This window comes from Astyanax mexicanus, chromosome 16 (genome assembly GCF_023375975.1).
Source record: "Astyanax mexicanus isolate ESR-SI-001 chromosome 16, AstMex3_surface, whole genome shotgun sequence".
Taxonomy (NCBI): Eukaryota; Metazoa; Chordata; class Actinopteri; order Characiformes; family Acestrorhamphidae; genus Astyanax; species Astyanax mexicanus.
The window spans coordinates 7,867,458-7,891,740 of record NC_064423.1 but is presented as its reverse complement, the minus strand read 5'-3'; the positions used below and the strand labels follow the sequence as shown (position 1 = coordinate 7,891,740).

The following is a 24,283-nucleotide window of genomic DNA, read 5'->3' as shown; positions in this document are numbered from 1 at the left end:
TTGCAGAAAATAAGAAAAAATGTAGAGCTTTCAGACCTTAAATAATGCAAAGAAAACAAGTTCAGGAATCAATATTTGGTGGGATACCCCTGTTTTTTCCCTGCATCTCGGCATCATGTTCTCCTCCACCAGTCTTACACACTGCTTTTGGATAACTTTATGCTCCTTTACTCCTGGTGCAAAAATTCAAGCTGTTCAGTTTGGTGGTTTGATGGCTTGTGATCATCCATCTTCCTCTTGATTATATTCCAGAGGTTTTCGATTTGGTAAAATCAAAGAAACTCATCATTTTTTAGGTTCTCTCTTATTTTTTTCACAGACACCACTCAGAATCACGCTGTATATAAGATATATAAACTGTCCTATGATATGAGATGGGAGCTTGTCTTAAAAAAAACGTATTATTGATGGATTTTTAATTTCTGTTAAATACTGTTTTTTATTGATCCTGTCATTTTCACTTTTCCTCCAGTTTCTTTTGCAGAGGCAAAAACTAATTGAAATGCTGACATGTTGAGGGAGTGAGAGCAATCAGAATTTAAAATACAAAACCAGCATTGAATTGTTTTTAACTAACTGTGCTTCAGTACAGTGAACAATAAGCACAGTTCTGTCTTCTGTCTTCTGTCTGGAGAGATAAACTAAACTACACGGCTAAATTATCCTTTGTTAAAGTTGATTGTGAGCCAAAACTCACAGAATCGCTCTGATTGTCTTTTTTCTGTTTTTCTGACCCCTCCACACAAAACCCCAGAGCTACAGCTCACTGAAAACTCAGAGGCAGAAATGCTCTGAACAGTGCAGATATTTAAAAATGAAGATTACCAAAAGTATTCACCCACCCAACCAATCACATTCAGAACTACAGGTGTATAAAACCAAACACCTAGCCATGCAGTACACTGTAAACACTTATAAGTATAAGGTAAGTATACTCAAATAATTTGAGGTAATTCAATGCCTTAAATGAATTAGTTTTTCAAAACTTATATTTTTTGTAATTTATAATACTATTATGGAGTTGAATAAATGTTCATCTTTAAGTTCAACAGACAAACCACAAATACTCGTACTTGAAAGCTGAAGTAACTATTGCACAAATGCTCTATCTCTATCTAAGTTTATTGCAATGATTACATTAAGTTGTTATGACTCAGCATATGCATATCGTAGTTGTTTTTACATCCTAACATTCCAAATTAAAGGGGCACCACTAATAAAATCTAAATAAACAATGACATCAAAGTTTTTGAATTGTCATAGATTCTTAACGAGATAGTCTTTCCTCAGGATCATTAAATCACATAAATTTTCTATAGAGTGAACAGCACTGAGAGCACTGCTCAGAAAATAATGCTGCTTGTTCCTACAGCCTACAACACAGAGACCAGACAGTTAATCATAATATATGATCAACTGTGCAAGTTTACCTAACTTAGCCCCAGGGGAATGACTACACACTGACGATGAGTGAAAATGGGGGACACGCCCTGTATGCAAATATGTTGTGCCAAAAGCCAACAGAAATGAAGCTACCAATGGCAACGGACTAAACTCAGTTATTATAATCAGCTCAGATCTCAGTTTGAATAGTACAGTATTTGTGCTCACAAATGTTAAACTAACTCAAAATAGTTGAGTATTGTTTGGAAATATCTAATTTTATGTAAAACAAACTTCAGAACTTATTTGAGTTCAATAAATGCATATGTTTATAGACTGTTCAGCCCAGGTCAGACTGTTACTGTATGCATGTATAAAGCATGTCCTTTAGAGGTGCCTCAAAGCATGAACTGTAATTTCTGATGTACAGTAAAACAAAAAAAAATGTTTTCCATGTTCAATATAACTGATTCAACATAAAGTACAGTAACTAACCTGCAAAATAAGCCATTTCTGAAATTATAATTTAATCACTCATTAATGTCATGAATACCAAATCTTCTCCAAACCCCTGATTATTGAACTCATCACTTCCTAAATCTTAGAAATCATACTGACTGAAGTTCTGCTTAAATTTAAAGCACGTTTCCTGAATATTTTATTTCTAATTTTTCCCATTTTCTCCCCACTTTACACGGCCAATTACCCAACCCACTGCTGAATACACCCCACACTACTGCTGAACACACCCCACACTACTGCTGAACACACCCCACATTACTGCTGAACACACCCCACACTACTGCTGAACACACCCCACATTACTGCTGAACACACCCCACACTACTGCTGAACACACCCCACACTACTGCTGAACACACCCCACATTACTGCTGAACACACCCCACACTACTGCTGAACACACCCCACATTACTGCTGAACACACCCCACACTACTGCTGAATACACCCCACATTACTGCTGAATACACCCCACACTACTGCTGAACACACCCCACATTACTGCTAAACACACATTACTGCTGAACACACCCCACATTACTGCTGAACACACCCCACACTACTGCTGAACACACCCCACATTACTGCTAAACACACCCCACATTACTGCTAAACACACCCCACATTACTGCTGAACACACCCCACATTACTGCTGAACACACTCCACACTACTGCTAAACACACCCCACACTACTGCTGAACACACCCCACACTACTGCTGAACACACCCAACACTACTGTTCAACACACCCCACATTACTGCTGAACACACCCCACACTACTGCTGAACACACCCCACATTACTGCTGAACCCACCCCACACTACTGCTGAATACACCCCACACTACTGCTGAACACACCCCACACTACTGCTGAACACACCCAACACTACTGCTGAACACACCCCACATTACTGCTAAACACACATTACTGCTGAACACACCCCACACTACTGCTGAATACACCCCACATTACTGCTGAATACACCCCACACTACTGCTGAATACACCCCACATTACTGCTGAACACACCCCACACTACTGCTGAACACACCCCACATTACTGCTAAACACACCCCACATTACTGCTAAACACACCCCACACTACTGCTGAACACACCCCACATTACTGCTGAACACACCCCACACTACTGCTGAACACACCCCACACTACTGCTGAACACACCCAACACTACTGTTGAACACACCCCACATTACTGCTGAACACACCCCACACTACTGCTGAACACACCCCACATTACTGCTGAACCCACCCCACACTACTGCTGAATACACCCCACACTACTGCTGAATACACCCCACATTACTGCTGAACACACTCCACACTACTGCTGAACACACCCCACACTACTGCTGAACACACCCCACATTACTGCTGAACACACCCCACATTACTGCTAAACACACCCCACATTACTGCTAAACACACATTACTGCTGAACACACCCCACACTACTGCTGAACACACCCCACATTACTGCTAAACACACCACACACTACTGCTGAACACACCCCACATTACTGCTGAACACACCCCACACTACTGCTGAACACACTCCACACTACTGCTAAACACACCCCACACTACTGCTGAACACACCCCACACTACTGCTGAACACACCCTACACTACTGTTGAACACACCCCACATTACTGCTGAACACACCCCACACTACTGCTGAACACACCCCACATTACTGCTGAACCCACCCCACACTACTGCTGAATACACCCCACACTACTGCTGAACACACCCCACACTACTGCTGAACACACCCAACACTACTGCTGAACACACCCCACATTACCGCTGAACACACCCCACACTACTGCTGAACACACCCCACACTACTGCTGAATACACCCCACACTACTGCTGAACACACCCCACACTACTGCTGAATACACCCCACATTACTGCTGAATACACCCCACACTACTGCTGAACACACCCCACATTACTGCTGAACACACCCCACATTACTGCTAAATACACCCCACAATACAGCTGAACACACCGCACACTACTGCTGAACACACCCCACATTACTGCTGAACACACCCCACATTACTGCTAAACACACCCCACATTACTGCTGAACACACCCCACACTATTGCTGAATACACCCCACACTACTGCTGAACACACCCCACATTACTGCTGAATACACCCCACATTACTGCTGAACACACCCCACATTACTGCTAAATACACCCCACATTACTGCTGAACACACCCCACACTACTGCTAAACACACCCCACATTACTGCTGAACACACCCCACACTACTGCTGAACACACCCCACATTACTGCTGAACACACCCCACATTACTGCTGAACACACCCCACACTACTGCTGAACACACCCCACATTACTGCTGAACACACCCCACACTACTGCTGAACACACCCCACATTACTGCTAAATACACCCCACAATACAGCTGAACACACCCAACACTACTGCTCATTCACTCTCTCACTCTAACTCACTCTCTCACTAACTCACACTCTCTCTCTCTCTCTCTCTGAATGATGTAGAGAATAAGGTGTATCAGCAGTTGCCAGACGCAACAATAGAGTGAGCGACAGATTAATTACCCAGTAACGGCTATAGAAGCAATTACAGATCAGCCTGGAGGAGAAGATGAAGATACGTTTATCTCGTCACGAGAAGAGGAAGCTTTAGAGTCTGACGTCTGACTGCTGAAGAGTCCTGAAACCAGAGTGAGAGAGTGAGAGAGAGTGTGTGCACTGTAAAAAATGATGTGCTGGTTTTACTTAAAAATATAGTGCAACGTTTTTGCAAGCTTGTTTTTAAGTGTTACCCACAAATCTTTTTTGATAACTTTTAATTAAAATATTAAACTGATATTACTTAATAATTTGCTTGCAAAAATGTTGCACTATGTTTTTACGTAAACCCATAGAAACATTTTTCGTCATTTTTACAAAAAAAAATTACAGTGAAATTACTTAAAAATAAGGTTGCAAAAATGTTGCACCATATTTTTACGTAGAACCAACAAATATTTTTTAGTCATTTTTAACTAAAATCTTAAACTGACATTACTTAATAATAAGGTTGCAAAAATGTTGCACCATATTTTTACGTAGAACCAACAAATATTTTTTAGTCATTTTTAACTAAAATCTTAAACTGACATTACTTAATAATAAGGTTGCAAAAATGTTGCACCATATTTTTACGTAGAACCAACAAATATTTTTTTACTCATTTTTAACAAAAATCTTAAACTGGCAATACTTAATAATACGTTTGCAAAAATGTTGCACCATATTCTTAAATAAAACTAAGAAAAGTTTTTTTGTCCTTTTTTCAAAAAGTCTTAATACTGACAGTACAAAAAAAATCACTTTACGCCTTCACATAAAAAAATGTCTTTGTCCAGTGAATAAACTTAATATTAACTTAACTTAATATTGTAAGATGAACATGAGCAAGACAGCAGGTTGAGCAGCTGAACATTAAATATTTAAAAGCAGTTAAAAAAAAGTCTTAGACCATTTCAAATGAACTCCATTTATTTTTTTTAACAAACAGTCTGTAATTATAGAAATACATGTGTTTTATGCTCATCTGCAAAAACTCTGTAAAACAGTGTAGAAACAAAAATAATATTTTATCCCTTTGTCTCCCTAACCTGCAGGCCAATTACTGGAAAAAAAAAAGCATTTTTACAGTCAGTTGAAATAAGTAGATCAGAAAGGTGTTTGTACATAACTTTTTATATTTATTGCACATCAGAATAGAGCAGAATAAAATCCTTTAAAAAAAACATTTTTTTTTTTTATAAAAAAAAAGGCAAAAGCAAAAAGTAAACAGTTACAGAGAGTGTCACAGGTGTGCTTCGGCACACGTGTAAAAACACTGGCTCTGATTGGCTACCACCTCTGTCCCGCATAACTAGCCACCTGATTGGCTGAGCCCAGACCTCTTTTTTTTCTCAGGCTGAAGCCCATGGAAACGCGCATGCGCAGTTTATCGCTGTAGAACAAAGAGAAACTCCTAAAATAACCCGTTAAAGTTGATAATATTTTTTTCTAAAAGCAGTGCTCGGATATGAGGATTAATGGAGACTGGACTGATGGATGTTGTGATGTTTGGAGGGGTTCTGAAGCCCGGACTCTGAGGTACGCGCTGATATTCTCTGTTTGTGTGGGAGGGGTGTCCTGTAGTAACCCCAGGCGGATCAAAGAGCGTGTTCACAGACCGAACCGTCTAACGCACTCTTATTCAGGAACCGTACATCCGACAGTAAAACGGTTTGCAGCTCCGTAATCCTGAGAGTCAGCAGGCTGTCATTGATATATTGAGCCTGTAATTATTCATAAACACAGCCAGATATTAATTATTATATTTATCTGGCCCGCCGTCGGGCCAGGGCGTGTTAAGAGCGTGTCAAGTTCAACAGGTGTTACACCGAGAACTGTCACCTGTTTAGACCTGGAGTCACAGATCTCTATAGGTCACAGTTCATGGTGAAACACCTGTTACTACTCACTAGCCTGGGCAGGGGTCCGCTCGAATTACTGTTATTATATCATTATGTAGTAACGCACTGCTTTTAATCACCAGTAACGTCAACGGCGTTGTAACGACAGGAAAAGTAATTAATTATTTTATCCCGTTACTGACAAAATGACGTCGTTACCTAACGCCGTTACTTATAACGCTGTTATTCCCAACACTGATAATTATAGAACTAAGTGCACCAAGCTGCTCAGTGAAAAGGAGAATGTAAAAAAGGGGTTGAAGTGGCCAATCATTGTAGCTAACATGCGTTAGCCTTATAGCACGCGAACAATACTTTGATTAGCCAGCTAGACCTACTCTGGTCTGGCGTTACTCACCGGGGTCTCTAATGCGGGGCACGCTAACGCGGTGTAAGCATTACAGCACGCTAACGCTGTGTTAGCATTACAGCACGCTAACGTGGTGTTAGCATTATAGCACGCTAACGCTGTGTTAGCATTACAGCACGCTAACGCGGTGTTAGCATTACGGCACGCTAAAAATAAGTTGATTAAGCCAGCTAGACCGACTCTGGTCTACTCACCGGGGTCGCTAATGCGGTGTTAGCATGACGGCCCAGCCCGGTTTGTACGCGCCCAGTGCCGGAATAGCCACCCGGGTGGTTAGCCTACGTGCTAGCTAGCTACATTTGCCCTTTCTTTCGGTTTGATGCTTGCCTATAGCTGCAGGCCAACACAGTTCACTGAAGCACCGTGTTTCTAAAACCAACTTAAACTACACAGATAACTCACAACTGTAAATATCTCAAAAATAATCAATCACTGTGCTCTTACCCATGCAGTCCATGCTCGCTGCCTTCCAAAAGTTCTTCATCAGTGGAGATAAGTACTTGTATCAGTGCCTCGTGGTCTCCCAAGCAGCCTTAAAATATTTAGTTAGGCGTAACAAAATCTTAACATAATACACACTAAAACTATTGGGTTGTACTTATTTTTGTAATTAAGCAAAGTTCGAAAAGTATAATTTTAGGTAAAATCTTCTCATTATAATGAGCAAACATCACTGGGCTCAAATCATGTTGATTTTACTCAAATATTCATGCAATATTTCTCCAAATTTCTAAACAAAATAAACACACAAAATATTGGGTTGTACATACTGTTTTAATTAAGCATAGTTCAAAAAGTATAATTTTAGGTAAAATCTTCTCATATTAATGAGCAAAGTTTACTGGGCTCAAGAATCGTTTTTTGCAGTGTGTGAGAGAGAGAGAATGAGAGAGTAACAGAGAGAGAGAGACAATAAGAGTGTGAGAGTTAGTGAGAGAGAGAGAGAGAATGAGAGAGTGAGTGAGTGAGAGAGAGTGAGTGAAAGAGAGTGAGTGAAAGAGTGAGAGAGAGTGAGAGAGAGAGTGAATGGATGATGTAGGATATATCTTAAACAGTCACTTCTATAACTTGTATAATGTGTGTTAAAGCAGATTGATCGTGGTTTAGCCAGAATGCTAACAGCTGGAATCGGCAGGGTTGGAGCCTCAATGCTAACAGATACACAGAGTTTCAGGGGTTTGAAGGACGAATGGAGGACTTATCTGACGCTCTATGAAAGAGAGATGAGTGGACACAGAAAACTCTGATAGGTCCGCTGAGCACAGAGACCGACCAATCAAGATGCTGTCAGTGTCGCACTCTTGTGATGTCTTGCTTGATCAGATAGATATTTCTGATTTATGTGAAAGCATTAGATAATTATTACAATTAAACATCAGCGAGTTTTAGGACGCTTTCACACCTGAAAGTCCAGACCGTGGTCCGAACCAAGGTTCATGTGTTTTCTACATTGTTTATATTTGATCCGCTTATTTTTGTTTTCACACTGCAGTTTAGGGAGCGCACCAAAGAGCTTTGTGTGATACTCCTACATCCTTTCATCATCACTTACGTATCGATGCGTTTTTCTTAACTTGACGCTGAGTGGTTTTAGAAGGACATGCGTCTGACGTTGGCGTGTTGATAATTCAGCGGGTGGTTCATTCGGTGGAAAGCCTTTCCAGAATCAGGATAAAATGAATAAACAGATTTATTTCGTCTCCATAGTAGTGCTGCTATTGTGTTTTTTATACCAGCAGCAGCAACTTCAGGTACAGTACTCTAGATTAGTTCAAATTCGCCAAACGAACGAGCTCGTCCTGAAGCAGCTGTATCCACGACTCATTTTTCCTGCTTTTCCTTTTATTTTAAAAGTGGGTACTGAATGCAGCCTGCGGGCCCACTTTGTTAACGTCATGCCGTCCAGCCCCGCCCATTTTGTCAGCATCTTGTCTTAGCTCCACCTCTGAACGGAAGTAAACAATGTACAGGGCAGTTAGCGGACTTTAAATATATTGTGTCGCATTGTCCGGCTTAAATACTGTGTATACACTACAAGCTTGCGAGACTGGCAAGGTGTGGCGTGGACAAAGTGGGTGGGACTGGACGTGCTGGACGTCTAACTCCGCCTTCCCGCAGGCTGCAGTCAGTAGTACACTGTAAAAAGTGTAGCCCTGCTCAAATTAAAAAAATTGATGTCCATTTGTTGCATCTAAACTATTTGACTTCACTCAATCTAAATAAAGTCAATTGTTACAACCTTATTATTTTATTTTGACATAAACCCTATTACTTCACTCGACCCAATATTAATTATTCACCTTGATCCAAGTTAAATTCTTTACATTTCAGTTTCGGAACCAAACTAATACATTTAAATTGAACCGAACTTAAAAAAAAAAAACATGGCAGCATATTCAGAAGTTCCAGAAGTTACTGTGGCGTGGAAGAGGACGGATTACCAGCGAGATTCGTTTCAGTGCTCTCTTGCTCTTTTTATTTTGCTCTGAGGAGGACACTAAGAGCTGGATTTACGTGGGATTCCACTTTTGAAAGTAAAACTAACTACAGCTCCAACGCAGCTAACCCCACTCCCACACACAGAAAACACACAAAGGGTGAGGCACAAAACAACCACATAACTGATAACTACATGAATAATACTAGAACAGTGATAATAAAACATGACATGAAACTCTGGGATAAACAGTAACATAAACACGCAGAAAAACACCCACTTCCCCCAACAGGGTGAGCTCCCATAATTCCTTGCGCCCCCCCTCCAGTCCCGACGCCACAATACCATAAGCATGCGTTGCTATCTCGCGAGCGCGTTCAGGCACTTTCTCCCTCTCTCATTCTCTCTCTCGCGAGCGCGTTCAGGCACTTTCTCCCTCTCTCCCTCAGTGCTCTGAAGCACTTCTCTACAACTTCTCCCGTGCTCCACAGTGCGCATGCGCAATTCATGTTTGATTCAAATTAAAAATATTACATCCTTATCTCTTTTCTTCGAGTATGATTTCAGTGGAACCAAAACATTTGGTTTATTTCCTTCAGAATTGTAATTAATTTAGTCTGAATCAAAATTGACACATCAAAATTCAAAAAGGTTGAGTTTCACAATAAAGTCAATAATTGTACTATGTGTTCAATCATATTTATTAGCTTGAATGAACAGCTCCATGCTTCACTTTTTACAGTGTAGTTGGTTATTTTTCGGTAACACTTTACTTGGATGGTCCACTTTATGGCCCTGTTGATGCTCAACTGACATTCAACTAACACTGAATTGAATGTCCATTAAATGTAAGTTAATCCTATGTTGAATGTAAATTATTCAAAATAAGAACCTAAACCTATACCCAACCCTAACCTTAACCCTTAATCAACCCTAAAATCTAACCCTACACCTAACCCTAACCTTAACCCTTAATCAACTCTAAAATCTAACCCTACACCTAACCCTAACCTTAACCTAATCTTAAAACCAAACCCTACACCTCACCCTAACCTTAACCTAATCTTAAAGTCTAACCCTACACCTCACCCTAACCCTAACCTTAACCTAATCTTAAAATCTAACCCTAAACCCAATCCTAAAATATTAAGATAAGCGTTTGGATTAGGGTTGAATGTAGGGTTATACTCAATAGAGAATCATTTACTTTCACCTTTCAGTTCAGTTACATTTAATAGACATGTAGTTGAATATTAGTTGAGTGCCAACAAGGCCATCAAGTGGACCATCCAAGTAAAGTGTTACCTATTTTTCTTCTTCTGCTGTCGTTGTTTCCTGTAATTGGCCTGAAGGTTGAACCATCCAGAAAAGCGCTTTCACACTGCAGGTGAACCGGACCATGGTTCAGAAGATCCGGGCCGAGCCACCTCTCTTGGTCGGACCAAAATCTGGTCCTTTGGTCCGGACCATGGTTCACGGCCCCTTTCACACCTGCTACTTTGGTTCGGAAAAACGAGGCAGGTGTGAAAGCACTCTCAGTATCAGAGCTGTATAGTAAAGAGTTAGAACTACTTCAGTACTGTACTTAAGTATTAAAATACTGTATCTATACTCTTTTTTAGAGTTCTAATCACTTGTTTTTACATATGAAAGACTTGTATGTGGCCTTTGACAGCTTTAGCTGATTTTACAATAGTGATCGACCAGTTACTGACCTTTTAATACCAAAATTGTTAAAATATTGTAACAGTTGGTTCTGTTTAGCCTCTATTAGCCTCTCTGTTGGGCGAATTTGTGTAGAGGGTTAATAACAGATTCGTAAAATGTAAATGTAAATGTAAATGTTGAATATTTTAGTACTTTTACTAATGTAAAATGCTTAAAGAACACTTCAACTTCTACTCAACTAACATTTTTGATAGAGCACTTTTACTCAAGTCTCTAGTACTTTAAAGATTTCTGTTCAGGAATACATATCTAACTTTTGTATTGGTCCAAACTAAAATAACTCGTCTGGACCAAAAAGGTGTTATTGGCCTAGATTAGCTGAACTATGGTCCTATGGTATTGTGTTAAAATGAAACACAATTTTAAACCAATTACAGGAAGTTGAGGGTGAGTTATCTTCACCCATAAATAAATGAAAAAGAAACAGAAGTGGTGTCGTGCCAAAAGAGAATAAAGTGTATAAGCCAAATAAAGCTTGGCTTGGTCTTCAGGTGTAAAAACACCCTTGTTCTCATTTTCTGTCTCCAGTGTTGTGTAAGATCAGACTGTGGAGAGATCTGCCAATTTAGGAGCAAAAAGCCTTTTTTTTTCTCAGTGTCCATTAAACCCGTCCTCTGACCCCGCCCACTTCAGAGAGACAAACAACAAGCCACTGCTAACAAGCCCAAACCCAGAGACATCTGAACATGTGTGTGTGTGTTAGTGTGATTGTGTTTATTAAGTGTGTGTGTGTGTATTAATGTGTGTGTGTGTGTGTGTATTAGTGTGTAGGTGGCACTGATTACTTCTTATCCCAGTACAGTAATTAATGCACTGAAGGAAATGAAAGGAAGGGTTGCGCATAATTAATGAATCAAAAGCAAAACAATAGAAGGACAGAGATAACTGCACTGTGCATCCAGACTCATCCTGAAGTTCCTTCTGTTTCTCTCTCTCTCTCTCTCTTTTCTGTTCTCTCTCAACTGCTTTAACAAAGAGAGATGGAAGAAAAAATAATGAGAATTGGGGAAGAGAATACATGAAGAGAAAACTGAAAAAGACAGTGTTTCTGCTACAAACACGCATAATGCCGTAGCTGCTTACGAATGTTATTAAACATTATAAAATCACAATAGCAAAACTCTGCAGCAGATTTAGAGCTACTTTGAGTTTATTAATGGTGTTACTATGGTTAATAATGGTTAATACTAATTTATTTGCATGTTTAACTCTATGCCCTATCTATCACTAGCATGCTAAGCCTGTTGGGAGCATCAGCTAAAAGCGCTGTGTTTCTGAATGCTGAGGGTGAACGAAGGTGTGACATTCAACAAATGATTGTACTTGTCATCATGTTTCACTACAACCCAAAAATCCATAAATTAAAGCAATACTGAGACCACAGGAATCCATAATGCTAAAATAGCTCAGATAATGTTACTATCCCAGTCCTGTACAGCTCTCATCTATCAGCTGGAAAACAGTTTCTCATTTTGAATTACTTGAATTTCTTGTCTCTTAATAAAGTGTTTGAGAGCATCAGTTAAAGTAAAGTAGTGAAGAGGTAGAGTTACAGGTATACAGTGAATAGTGAATATTTGAGTAATGTTCTAATCCAGATTATGAGAAGCAACTACTACTCAACTTTGAAAGTTTCCCGAAGTCCAATCACCGCAAAAACCTTAAAAAACATTATAATGATGAAACTGGCACTCATCAGGACCACCCCAAGAAAGAAAGAGTGAGATTTTCCTCTGTTGTACAGGATACATTTATCAGAGTTTCCAGCCTGTTTTTAAGTTACTACATGATTCCTTATGTGTTCCTTCATAATCTGGATTACTTCAGCTCCACTTTCTGTAAGTTTTAACTGGTGTAAAGAGTGTTGATATGAGGGTAAGAGTAAAAGAGTGAAAGAAAGTGAGCATGGGAGAGAGAGAGTGAGAGAGTGAAAGTGAGAGTGAGTGAGAGAGAGTGGGTGATAAATGTAGAGCTTGGTGACTCCACCGCAGCTCCAGATTCTGTAAGTTTTGACTGGTGTAAAGAGTGATGTTATTATGGTGAGAGAGTGAGAGAGAGAGAGAGTGAAAGTGAGAGTGAAAGTGAGAGAGTGAAAGTTAGAGAGTAAGAGAGAGTGGGTCATAAATGTAGAGCTTGGTGACTCCACTGCAGCTCCAGTTTCTGTAAGTTTTGACTGGTGTAAAGAGTAATATTGTAAGGGTGAGAGAGTGAGAGTAAGAGTGAGAGTGAGAGAGTGAAAGTGAGAGTGTGATAAATAGAGTGAAAGTAAGAGAGTGAGAAAAAGTGGGTGATAAATGTAGAGCTTGGTGACTAGAAGTTTTGACTGGTGTAAAGAGTAATATTATAAGGGTGAGAGAGTGAGAGTAAGAGTAAGAGTGAGAGAGTGAAAGTAAAAGTGAGAGAGTGAAAGTAGGAGTAAAAGAGTGAGAGGGAGTGGGTGATAAATGTAGAGCTTGGTGACTCCACCGCAGCTCCAGTTTCTGTAAGTTTTAACTGGTGTAAAGAGTAATATTATAAGGGTGAGAGAGTGAGAGTAAGAGTGAGAGTGAGAGAGTGAAAGTTAATGAGAGGGAGTGAGAGTGAGAGAGAGTGTAAGAGGAAGTGGGTGATAAATGTAGAGCTTGGTGACTCCACCGCAGCTCCAGTTTCTGTAAGTTTGTCAGTCAGCCTGTCAGATCCATCAAACCCACCACTTGCTATTTAACGTCAGTGGAGCCGGGCGGCTCTGTCTGTCTAAAGTTGTCATGGTGATGAGAAATGGTGAGAAATGGTGTAAGTAGCGAGGCGGAGAGCCGGATAATGGAAGTCGGAGCTCAAAGCCTCATGGGATGGAGGAAGTGAGCTGGAATGGTCTGTCTTAATCAACCAGTGTCGGGTTTCTCTGGTGGTCGGACCTCATGAACACGACCGCCGGACAACTGTCTGCTTTTAACCCTTAAACCCTCAGAACCCGAATATACAGTATAAAACCACACGACTCCTATAACTCCACTACGCTCGTATACTCCCACCAATCACATACCTGCACCCAGCAGGAAGTGTGGGATTGCAATGCTATTAGATAAAAGTTACCAGGTACAATACATTATAAAAAGGTAGACTGATACAGGATACACATACAGGAGTAGTGTATAATGCATGAGTAACACAACATGACAGACTTCTAGGCATGTTCTTTCTTCATCCTTTATCTCAGTGATATACTGCTAGAGCTGCCCGACACAGTGTGCAAGAGCAAAACCTTAGATACAGTTAAATCAGGTACAGAAGAAGAAAAACAGAAAAAAAGACACAAAAAAGATTTATTTCTGTTATTGAAAAATGTTATTATACCAAATGTGATTTGATTGATGAATTCTTCTCTTTGTGTGACAAGTGACTTTTTCTATAACTGATAAAATAAAACAATAAAAGCCATATCGGCCCGAACCCTTTATATAGTAAATTATAGAATCAGAATGACTGCGCATTAATCTCACATGCAGGCTGTTTACACCTGGAATTACCAAGTGTTTCATATCATAGCATCTGTATTTACTGCTCCATTCTCACATTTCACCAATTTGCATCATTATACATGTTTATTTTCTTTTGTGTGTACTGCAACAAAAAAACAAAGCACAGAGAAAAAAAGCCAAATTTGATATTATTTCATGCGAAAAACTAAATTACTGGCATCCTACACTTAAGATGTGTTTGCAAACCTTTTGGAAAATATAACTGAAATCAATCGCTTTTGATTGGTCTGTATTTGTGCACAGCAGACCTATCACTGTGGTCTGTGGGCGGGTCTTGTTTTTTTATCTGTAAAGAACTTACATCATGATTAGTCTGTCTTTGTGCTCAGTAGCCCTATCACTATGCCCTGTGGGTGGGATTTACATTATGATTAGTCTGTCTTTGTTCTCAGTGGACCTATCAGTGGTCTCTGTAGGTGAGGCTGGCACTCGACCTCTTTCTTTCATAGTGCATCAGTTCAGTGCAGTTCTGGAGCATCATGGCAGAGATTTAAAAATATATATATATATATATATATTTATAAATAATAATAAATTACAGTGAGCATACAACAGTATTTTTACTTAAAAACTGCATTTTACCATGCTTTAAAAAAAAAGACAAGTGAGCTGGACTCCACAGTCACCGGACCTGATCCCAATCCAGATGGTTTGGGGTGAGCTGGAGCACAGAGAAGAAGGCAAAGGGGCAACAAGTGCTAATAAACACCTCAGGGAACTCCTTCCTTCAAGACTCTTGAAAAAAATATTGGCTGGCCACCTCTTGAAGCTCATTGAGAGAATGATGTCAAGAATGTGCAAAGCAGTAATCAGAGCAAAGGGTGGCTAATTTAAAGAAAATAGAATATAATTTTTTTTTTTTAGTTATTTCATCTTTTTTTTTGTTAAGTACATAAAACTCCACATGTGTTCATTCATAGTTTTGATGCCTTCAGTGAGAATCTACAATGTAAATAGTCATGAAAATAAAGAAAACGCACTGAAAAACTTTTGGCTTGTACTGTATATATATTTTATGCCTTTTAGAATCTGCATCAACTTTTCAGAGAAAAAGTTTAGAATAAAAGTCAGAAAAACTTTGTGGAGTTGAGTTTCTGTGAGAGTGAGAAAGAAGTGTGGAGGTAAAAAGTGAGATTAAGAAGGCAGGAGATAAAACAAGAGAGTCCGGGAGAGAGAGGCTGGACGTTTCCTGACAGCTCTGTGACCCAAACGCCAGGAGAACCCGGTCTTTCTTCATGAAACCAGAATCGATTTCACATTCCGGGAATCAGCAGCTCTCGGCCGAGGAGAACGTCTCTCGCCTCCTCAGCTCACAGACGGGCGACGGCTGGTAATGTGCCATCCTGCTGCTATCTGTGATCTCCAGCTTTTAGAAACCCAGCGGTTCGTCTGATCTCAGAGTTCAGGATTCACCTGCTGGATCTCTGTTTGTCTTCTGCACAACTTCTGCACAAACGATTCATCCAGAAGCTGATTAGATGCTCATGTGGTTCAATAGGTGCCAGAATCACTGGATCTGCTTCATTTATTTTTATCAGGTTGTCTGTTCTGATTTCCTTCAAGTTGATGCTGTCACTGATATCTAATATCTAAACAATGAAACTCTCACTACACTCAGAGAAATAAAGGATTACATATAAATGAGCTTCTTTATCACAGAAAAGAACCATTTCAGCATTTCAGAATTCAAATGGTTCTCTGGGTTCAATGTACAACCAGTACTGTTAGTGAAGAACCCAGAGACTTAAAAAAAAATGGACGCTGTGTCGCCACTCCCATTCATTCAATGAAAAATGAAGCCAAAATCTTCCTCCATGTTGTTCTGTGGGGATATAAAAAATTAACAATATAATTAGAGGTTACACTAGCTGTTGTATTTAAATAAAGGAGGTAGAATTACAGTATATTAGAAAAAATTGTCATTGAAAGTTGTCTGTTTTGCCATTGAAACCTATGGGGATGGGTGGGGTTACACAGCTTTCTGAAACCGAACAGCAGGGGGCGCCCGACCTGTGGTGGCTTTACTTTTGAGAGACGATGCTCTGCCCAGCTCTATACAGTCTATGGAAGAACTCAATAAGAACTACTGTACTTATATAAGAGTGTTGATAGACTGCTTTCAAACCTATTGTCATATTACAAAAAAAAACCCTATAATAATAATTATAAATCAAAACACGTACTATAAACCAACTAACAAATTATTTAGTAATTTATTTATTAAGTGGGGTTATTGGCCTTCCAAATTGGGGAGTAAATAATATAAAATTATAAATAAATGTCTTAAAAAAATGCTACATATTAATATATATCACAAATTTAAGCAGAAAATCACTCAATTCTTCTAAACATCTTTTTCCAGACAGAAGAAATTGAGACTTGAGTGAGTTCCCTCAGGATTGTGAATGGCCACATATTAAAATCTTCTTCTTTAATTGATTTAAATCTCATAATACAGAATTATTTCAGATAAAATGCTGGCTATAGAGTTTGATTCTTGAGAGTTCTTCAGTTCTGGCAGTCGGTTCACAGGAGCGGCCGATCTGTCTTGCCGGGATATTGATTGTCGGCGTCCTGTGTTCTGAATGGGGATGAATGTATGGCGGTGGTAAGATGCTGGTTTAGAGTTTGGTCCATCTGTGTGTGTAATCTGAGGAGAATCAGTGAGAATCTACAATGTAAATAGTCATGAAAATAAAGAAAACGCATTGAAAAAGAGAAGGTGTGTCCAAACTTTTGGCCTGTACTGTAGATACAGGACCATAAACATTCACAAGCATAAAAACCCATCTTTATTATGTAGTTTCCATATGTTTCCTTATAAAGTAAAATACTGTTAATGCACCCAATCCGTCTCGATACTCGCTGAAGATCTGCGGTGGGGTTTTATTATTCATAAGTGCCAAAAGCTCCCGAGATGCTTCAGCTCCACAGTGAATCCACGGCGGTCTGGAGCACGAGTGAACGACACTAATTGGCCCAGAATGCTTCATTCTTCCACAGCTGTCACTCCTGAACGACACATTAGTTTCCATGGTGGCAGGGAGGCGGGTGGAGCATGCTCAGTGAGGCGCCAGCTGGGTCTCAGGCTGGCAGCCTCCTCAGATTACACACACAGATGGACCAAACTCTAAACCAGCATCCTACAACCGCCATACATTCATCCCCATCCAGAACACAGGACAACGGCAATCAATATCCCGGCGAGACAGATCGGCCGCTCCTGTGAACCGACTGCCAGAACTGAAGAGCTCTTAAGAATCAAACTCTACAGCCAGCGTTTTATCTGAAACAATTCTGTATTAATGAGATTTAATTCAATTTAAGAAGAAGATTTCAATCTGTGGCCATTCACAATCCTGAGGGAACTCACTCAAGTCTCAATTTCTTCTGTCTGGAAAAAGATGCTTGGAAGAATTGAGTGATTTTCTGCTTAAATTAGTTAGCTTAAAGTCATTTATTTATAATTTGATATTATTTCCTCTTTGGAAAGCCAATTTGGAAGGCCAATCACCCCACCCTCTCATTAAGACTCCTCCTATTACTAGTAATGACCCGACACTAGAAGGGTGAGGACACGCCTCTTTTCCAACTGCCACCAATTGAGCAGCATCACTAGGCAAGTTTTAATTAAATAGTTTAATATTTTTCATTATAGATTAATTTTATGTCATTGTGACTTTCCCTCACCAATTCAGTTAGTTTTAATTGGCTAGTTTTTTAATTTATGCTTTGTTTTAGTTTAGTTTTTTATTAGATTTAGTTATTTTACACTTTGGTTTATTTGTGAGGTGCAGGATACCTTAAAAAGGTATTGAGTAATTAAAAAACTCAACAAATGAAAACATGTAAAAGAAAATGACTCAGTTACTGTTGAAAAACTAACCGTTGACATTAACTGTATATATCCAACAGACCAGAACAAACATTAACATAAAAATAAAAATGTGAATCTATCACAATGAGAGTAATGAGGGGAAAGAGTATATTATCACAGAAATGATGACATTTTCTGTGATAATATACTGCAGAAATGTACAGTATGTTTCACCAGATTTCACCAGAACACACTGGTCCAGCAGTATAATAATAATAAGGCACACTGTGTACTGAAGAGCGCATCAGAGTTTTATGCACCATACTGGGCAGATATAATCTGCTTCTAGTCGACGCACCATGGAAAAAAATATATCAGTGCAATTTTTATTTTATATAAAGAACATTTTTCCATGTTTTTTTGTGAATAAAATCATCATTACATGGCAGTGCATGTCTTACCAGGTAACTGTTGCTCATGTGCACATGCTGATGATTAGTGTACGGGTACAAATAACACATTTATAGTAATCTGATTCCTTTGTTTCCTGTAACAATGCATTATAAAGCATTATAACTAAATATTTTATAATCATATGACAGTTACGAAATTAATAGAAATTGTGTTATCTGCATTTCCCTCATTTTTCTGTTGAAAATGTTCTTTTTTAAAAAGCCTGATCTATCTACCTGTCTGTCTGCACTTCACTGAATGTTTTATCAGGTGTGACAGCAGTCAGATGTTTGTAATAAAGCAGAATAAGAGCCAGAAATGGAGGAGATTTGTCTCATAATCAGCAGATTGGTCATATTTCTTCTGTCTAGACCAGTAAAAAGATCTCCTGCCTCTCAACACTCCGGGAGCAGAGCTGTGAATCAGTACAATTATATAATTCAAACATGTGGCACTGTTCTCTGAATACAGCAGAGACTGATACAGCGCCTCTAATAACACAGCCAGTCTGCTCACCATCCTACAACATACATCTTACACCATTTAAATACACTTCATTAATCATATCTCAGCCAGATCAAATATCACAAATATAGAGAATATCCTGTATATTTTATTTTGGATTTTATTAAGAATGTTTTGAGTATAGAGTTTTATATGGGTGTTTCACAGTATTACAGTACCGTAAAAACTAAAAAAAAAATAAATAAATAACCACACACTATTACGCCATTCTTTTGCATTTTTTTGACATTTTGTAAATATATATTTTAAAGAAGTCTTCATAACAGGGATGCACCCATGAGCTCAATCCAGATCAAATGAATCATGCGCTGGTTTGCTGGCATCGTTTGCAAGTCATCTTCCAGTAAACAATAGAAGAAGAAAAAGAAGCGAGAAAGAAGAGTGTTGTACCGAAATTCAACTCCCCTTGGCACACGACTTTCACATCAACAATAAACAGAACAGTAAATAAAATAACATTGCTGTTCCCGTAAATGAGCTGCTGGAGCTCCTTTACAGCGTCAACGAGCAGCTCAGTTTCCTCTGCTGAGAAGCGTTTGTTGGACACGTCCAGGTAGCTGCGCCGTTAAAATAGCAATCCGCCAAAGTCAAAGCTCACCTGGTTCTCCTCTTAAAGGGAATGATGAGCAACAAAGAGACAATCTGATTGGTTTATTTCAAGTTACGCCAAAAATCACACACCCATTATAATTAAGAGAATTATTATATGACTTTTGCTTGTTATGAGCCGAGCAAGGTGTACTTTTCCCGCTGTTATGATAGCAAAGATGCCCTGACACGCCCTAAACACCACTAAAACAAGACCCTGAGTATGAAAAAGCTCTAAGAGTGATTCCTTGTGATCAGATTCAGAACTTAAGTGATACTTCACACTGAAATGTCCTCAGATCTACAGCTTCTACAGAGGGTTTGAGTCATTCCACACTGTTGAGTAGTTGATGACTGGTTTCTCTCTCAGGCAGCGTGAGTAACGCTGAAGTCTTACCTGTTTTCCAGGTGAAGGGACTCCTCCTCGGCGTGTCCGTGCTCACTGTGGAGGTTATTAGCACCAGGTAGAGCAGAGCACTGTAGACGGAGGAGAGGAACACCAGACCATCCTTCAGATCCCTCATCCTCACAACCTCACTCCTTCCTCACGCCTGCCCAACACACACAAACACAGAAGACACCATTATTACCATTATTATTTATTCTTATCCTCACAGATTATACACACACTTACACCTCTTATCAGTCCTGCCAATGTACCAGTGTACCCATTTGGGCTTTTTATAATACACTGACATGTAGGGGTGTCACAATTCTCTAAATCCTCGATTCGATTTTAGTTCCGATTTTAGGGTCACGATTTGATTCGATTCTCGATTTTTTTTCTTTTGTTTTACAGCAGAGAAACCTATGCCAGTTTTAGATTAATCTATGGTCAGGCATTGGTTTGATTCATCAAATTAATAATATCTTATTTCAAAAGGTGGGCTTGATATAAGTGATGCAAAGTGATACAAGTGATCTGTAATACACCACATTAGGCACTAATGGTCAAATTTAAATAATTTAATTAAGTGTGCACTATTAAAACAGCAATGTGCAACATAACAAAATAAATAATAAAAAAATACAGGAACAGTCATGTACAAAATAATAGAACAATTAGAGCCTTAACAAACTGAACTCTATCCTACTATAACAGTTAAACATGAAAAATAAGACTCGGTCCCTGAGAATGACGTTTTTTGTCTTTAATAAAGATATATTATTCACTTTATCTGAGAGAAAGAGGCTCTCTAAGTTGCCAAAACTATTAACATATTTGAGGATAGACAAAACAACTGTTATTTTTATATTTTTTTAGGTTTTTCTTTAAGAAGACGAGAATGTCCACATTCTCTGGAGAAAGGGCTGCTGTTTGAGCAGTCACAATGTCCGCGGTGTTGGCTACAGTGTGCTGCGCCATTTGCGTAGCGTGTGTGCTTGCGTAGCTTAGCGGGAGGGATCGTCGATCATCTTTTTGTCTTCGATGCTCGAGACCATGACATAATTTTGATCGATTTTCGATGAAATATCGAAATCGTGAAACCCCTACTGACATGTCATTGAACAGGAACTAGTATTGTGTCCCATGATTTTGCCATATCCTATTGAAGCTAAAGAATGTCTAGTATGTATGTTTCACACCTACATTGTTTGTTCCGGCACTTGTCAGTTTGGTCAGAAACAAAAAAATAACAGGTGTAAAAGGTGCTGCGAACCACAGTCTGATTAAACAACCAAAAATTAAACCACGGTCCGGTTAATCTGCAGACTTTTTTGTTTGGTTCGGACTTTCAGACTAATCACCGGAAATAGAGGAAGGCTATTAGTTACCACTTTATAATAAGACTACCTTTATAAAGGGTTTATAAATGGTTTACAATAAGTTTATTAATGGTTATTAACTAATTAGGTTGTAAATGCCTTTAATTATTGATCATTAATAATCAGTTATAACACATACGTACAGTAGAAAGGGCAACAATGACCTGTTGTTTGCCAAATAGTGAACCCACAGCCATCTATACTGTTGCCCTTTCTAAGTATGTGTTATAACTGATTATTAATGATAAATTATTAAAGGCATTTACAACCTAATTAGTAACCATTAATAAACTAATTGTAAACCATTTATAAAGCTTCTCTAATAGATTAAGATACAGGTAGTCTTATTTTATTTTAGCCGGTACCGGCTATTATCACCTTTTAAACAACAGAAGAAGAAGAAGAAGAAGAAGAAGAAGAAGAGGTGTTGTGTCAAAATCTGATAAAATCTGATTCTGTATCTACTGTAACTGTAGACTAACCCTTATTGATAAACACTGATAATCTGTTATCTGTGCTGTGGGACAAAACTGCACTCAAATGGATTCGGATTCTGGCAGGGAGGCAGAACTCAGCACAACACCTGCCCATGTAGATGATGATGACAGGATGTAGTAAAACGATTTAATGCTCTCAGTCACTAAACTGCAGTGTGAAACTGAGGCTAACCGGACTAAATGTACAGAACAGATTTTGGTCCAGTCTATTAGCTGTTGCATTGGCTTGCAAAAGTATTCATACCCCTTTAACTGTTTCACATTTTGTCACCTTACAACCACAAACTTGTCCCACAAAATGTATTTTATAGAGATTTTAAGTGATAACCCAACACAAAGTAGCACATAAATATGAAGTGGAATGAAACTGATACATGACTAAACATACAGCCAGAGCTACAGTGGAGCTATAATGATTTAGATCAGAGAATATTCATGTGTTAGAATGATCCAGTTAAAGTCCTAAAAGATCTAAATCCCATTGATCTTCTGTGGAGAGACTAAAAACTGCTGTTCACAGAGACGCTCTCCATCCAACCTGACTGATCTTCAGCTGTTTTATAAAGAAGAATGGAGGAAAAATCTCTAAAAACGTCTCTAGATTAAAAATCCCCAAAAGATCTGCAGCTGTAATTGCTGTGAAAGGGGGTTTTACTAAGAATTGATTGAATACTTTGTCACGACACACTTTTGAAAACCATTCTCTTTTCAAATTATGTTCTAATTTGTGTTAGTCTATCGCTTAAAATCTCAAAGTCGCTGTACATTAAGAAATAACAGTAGAAATCCTGTGTATTCTACAGTGACAGACTTTGTTTTAGAGAATTTACTGAGTGGACCTGCAAACGAGGCTCAGATTAGATTTGGATGCTGGAATCTGATCTTCTGCAGCTCTTAAAGCTCCTGTGAGAGAGTCTTCAGCAGAATTAAATAAAGGATTGCAAATAAAGGCAGTCAATCGATGAAAAAAACACCAGTAGAGTTCTGACGAGAGAGAAAAGCTAATTCTGATGAGCTAAATCTGCAGCTCGGTCCGAACGGTATTGAGTGGTTCTGCCCATCAGTCTTTCTCTTCAGGGAAAAGATGAAAAACAAGCGGCGGCTTCATTAAGGAAAAGCTTCATACGAGCACGAATCAGGAGAAAAACAATCTGCATGCAGTCCGGAACCACTCGGCCCACTCGGGCCCGGCCGCAGAACCGCGCTCTCGGCTGGAGAGGTGATATTTAGGAGCTGAAAGGGAAACTCGGTGTGATCCGAGCGGCGCTGAGAGATACGCTGCTTTTCATTCAGCAAAATACATGAGTCACACTCACACTCCATCCAATATACAATATACATCACCCAGAGAGAGAGAGAGAGAGAGAGAGAGAGACAGAGAGAGAGAGACACCATGCTACCACTTAATGATGAGGCTCTAGTCAGCAGGATTAATCTGAATAAACAGACTGAAGTTCTGATCATTTTATCAAAAAGATTTTCAGCAGCAGCCAATTTTGATAAATGTGTTAAAAAGGCTGGAGACTGGTTGCTTTTTGCAGATTCTGCCAGACTAAGCCAAATTCACTGAGCAGCAGAGGCATAAAAGCAGCGATATGTATTTGTATAATATATGTTAAACCCTCATCATTTAAAAATACAGACACAGGGCTCCAAGGTGTCCAATGGTCTAAAGCACTGTCACTATGGTCGGAGGATCGCAGATGCATCTTACCATCAGAGCACAGTTGGTCTTGCTCTCTCTGGGTGGGTACAGTACAGTAGATGGCGCTCTCTCTCTTTCCCCTCATCACTCCTAGGGTGATGTGGATCAGCAAATGACTGCGTCTGTGAGCTGATGTATCAGAACCGAGTCGCTGCTCTGCTTTCCTCCGAGCGTTAGCGCTGTGATTCTACTCGGCAATGCTACAGCATCAGCAGCAGCTCAAAAATAGGCGGAGTCTGACTTCACTTGTATCGGAGGAGGCATGTGCTAATCTTTACTCTCCTGGTGTTGGAGCATCACTAGTGATAGGGGGAGTCCTAATGAGTGGGTTGGGTAATTGGCCACGTGAATTAGGAAAAAAATGGGATAAAAATTTGACTTACATATTGATTCTGTCTCAATAGCTTTTCTTTGAAGTTAAGCTGTAGCCAG

The 24,283-nt window shown here is 39.3% G+C and overlaps 1 protein-coding gene across 1 annotated transcript in view; it reads right to left on the bottom strand.

The window, feature by feature from the left end:
- thsd7bb (thrombospondin, type I, domain containing 7Bb) overlaps window positions 1-24,283 on the bottom strand; it is a 96,669-nt gene that overhangs the window by 51,533 nt on the left and 20,853 nt on the right. The window contains 1 exon segment of the mRNA XM_049465647.1: window positions 20,280-20,433. Coding sequence (XP_049321604.1) covers window positions 20,280-20,406 — 127 coding nt within the window. The 5' untranslated portion in view covers window positions 20,407-20,433.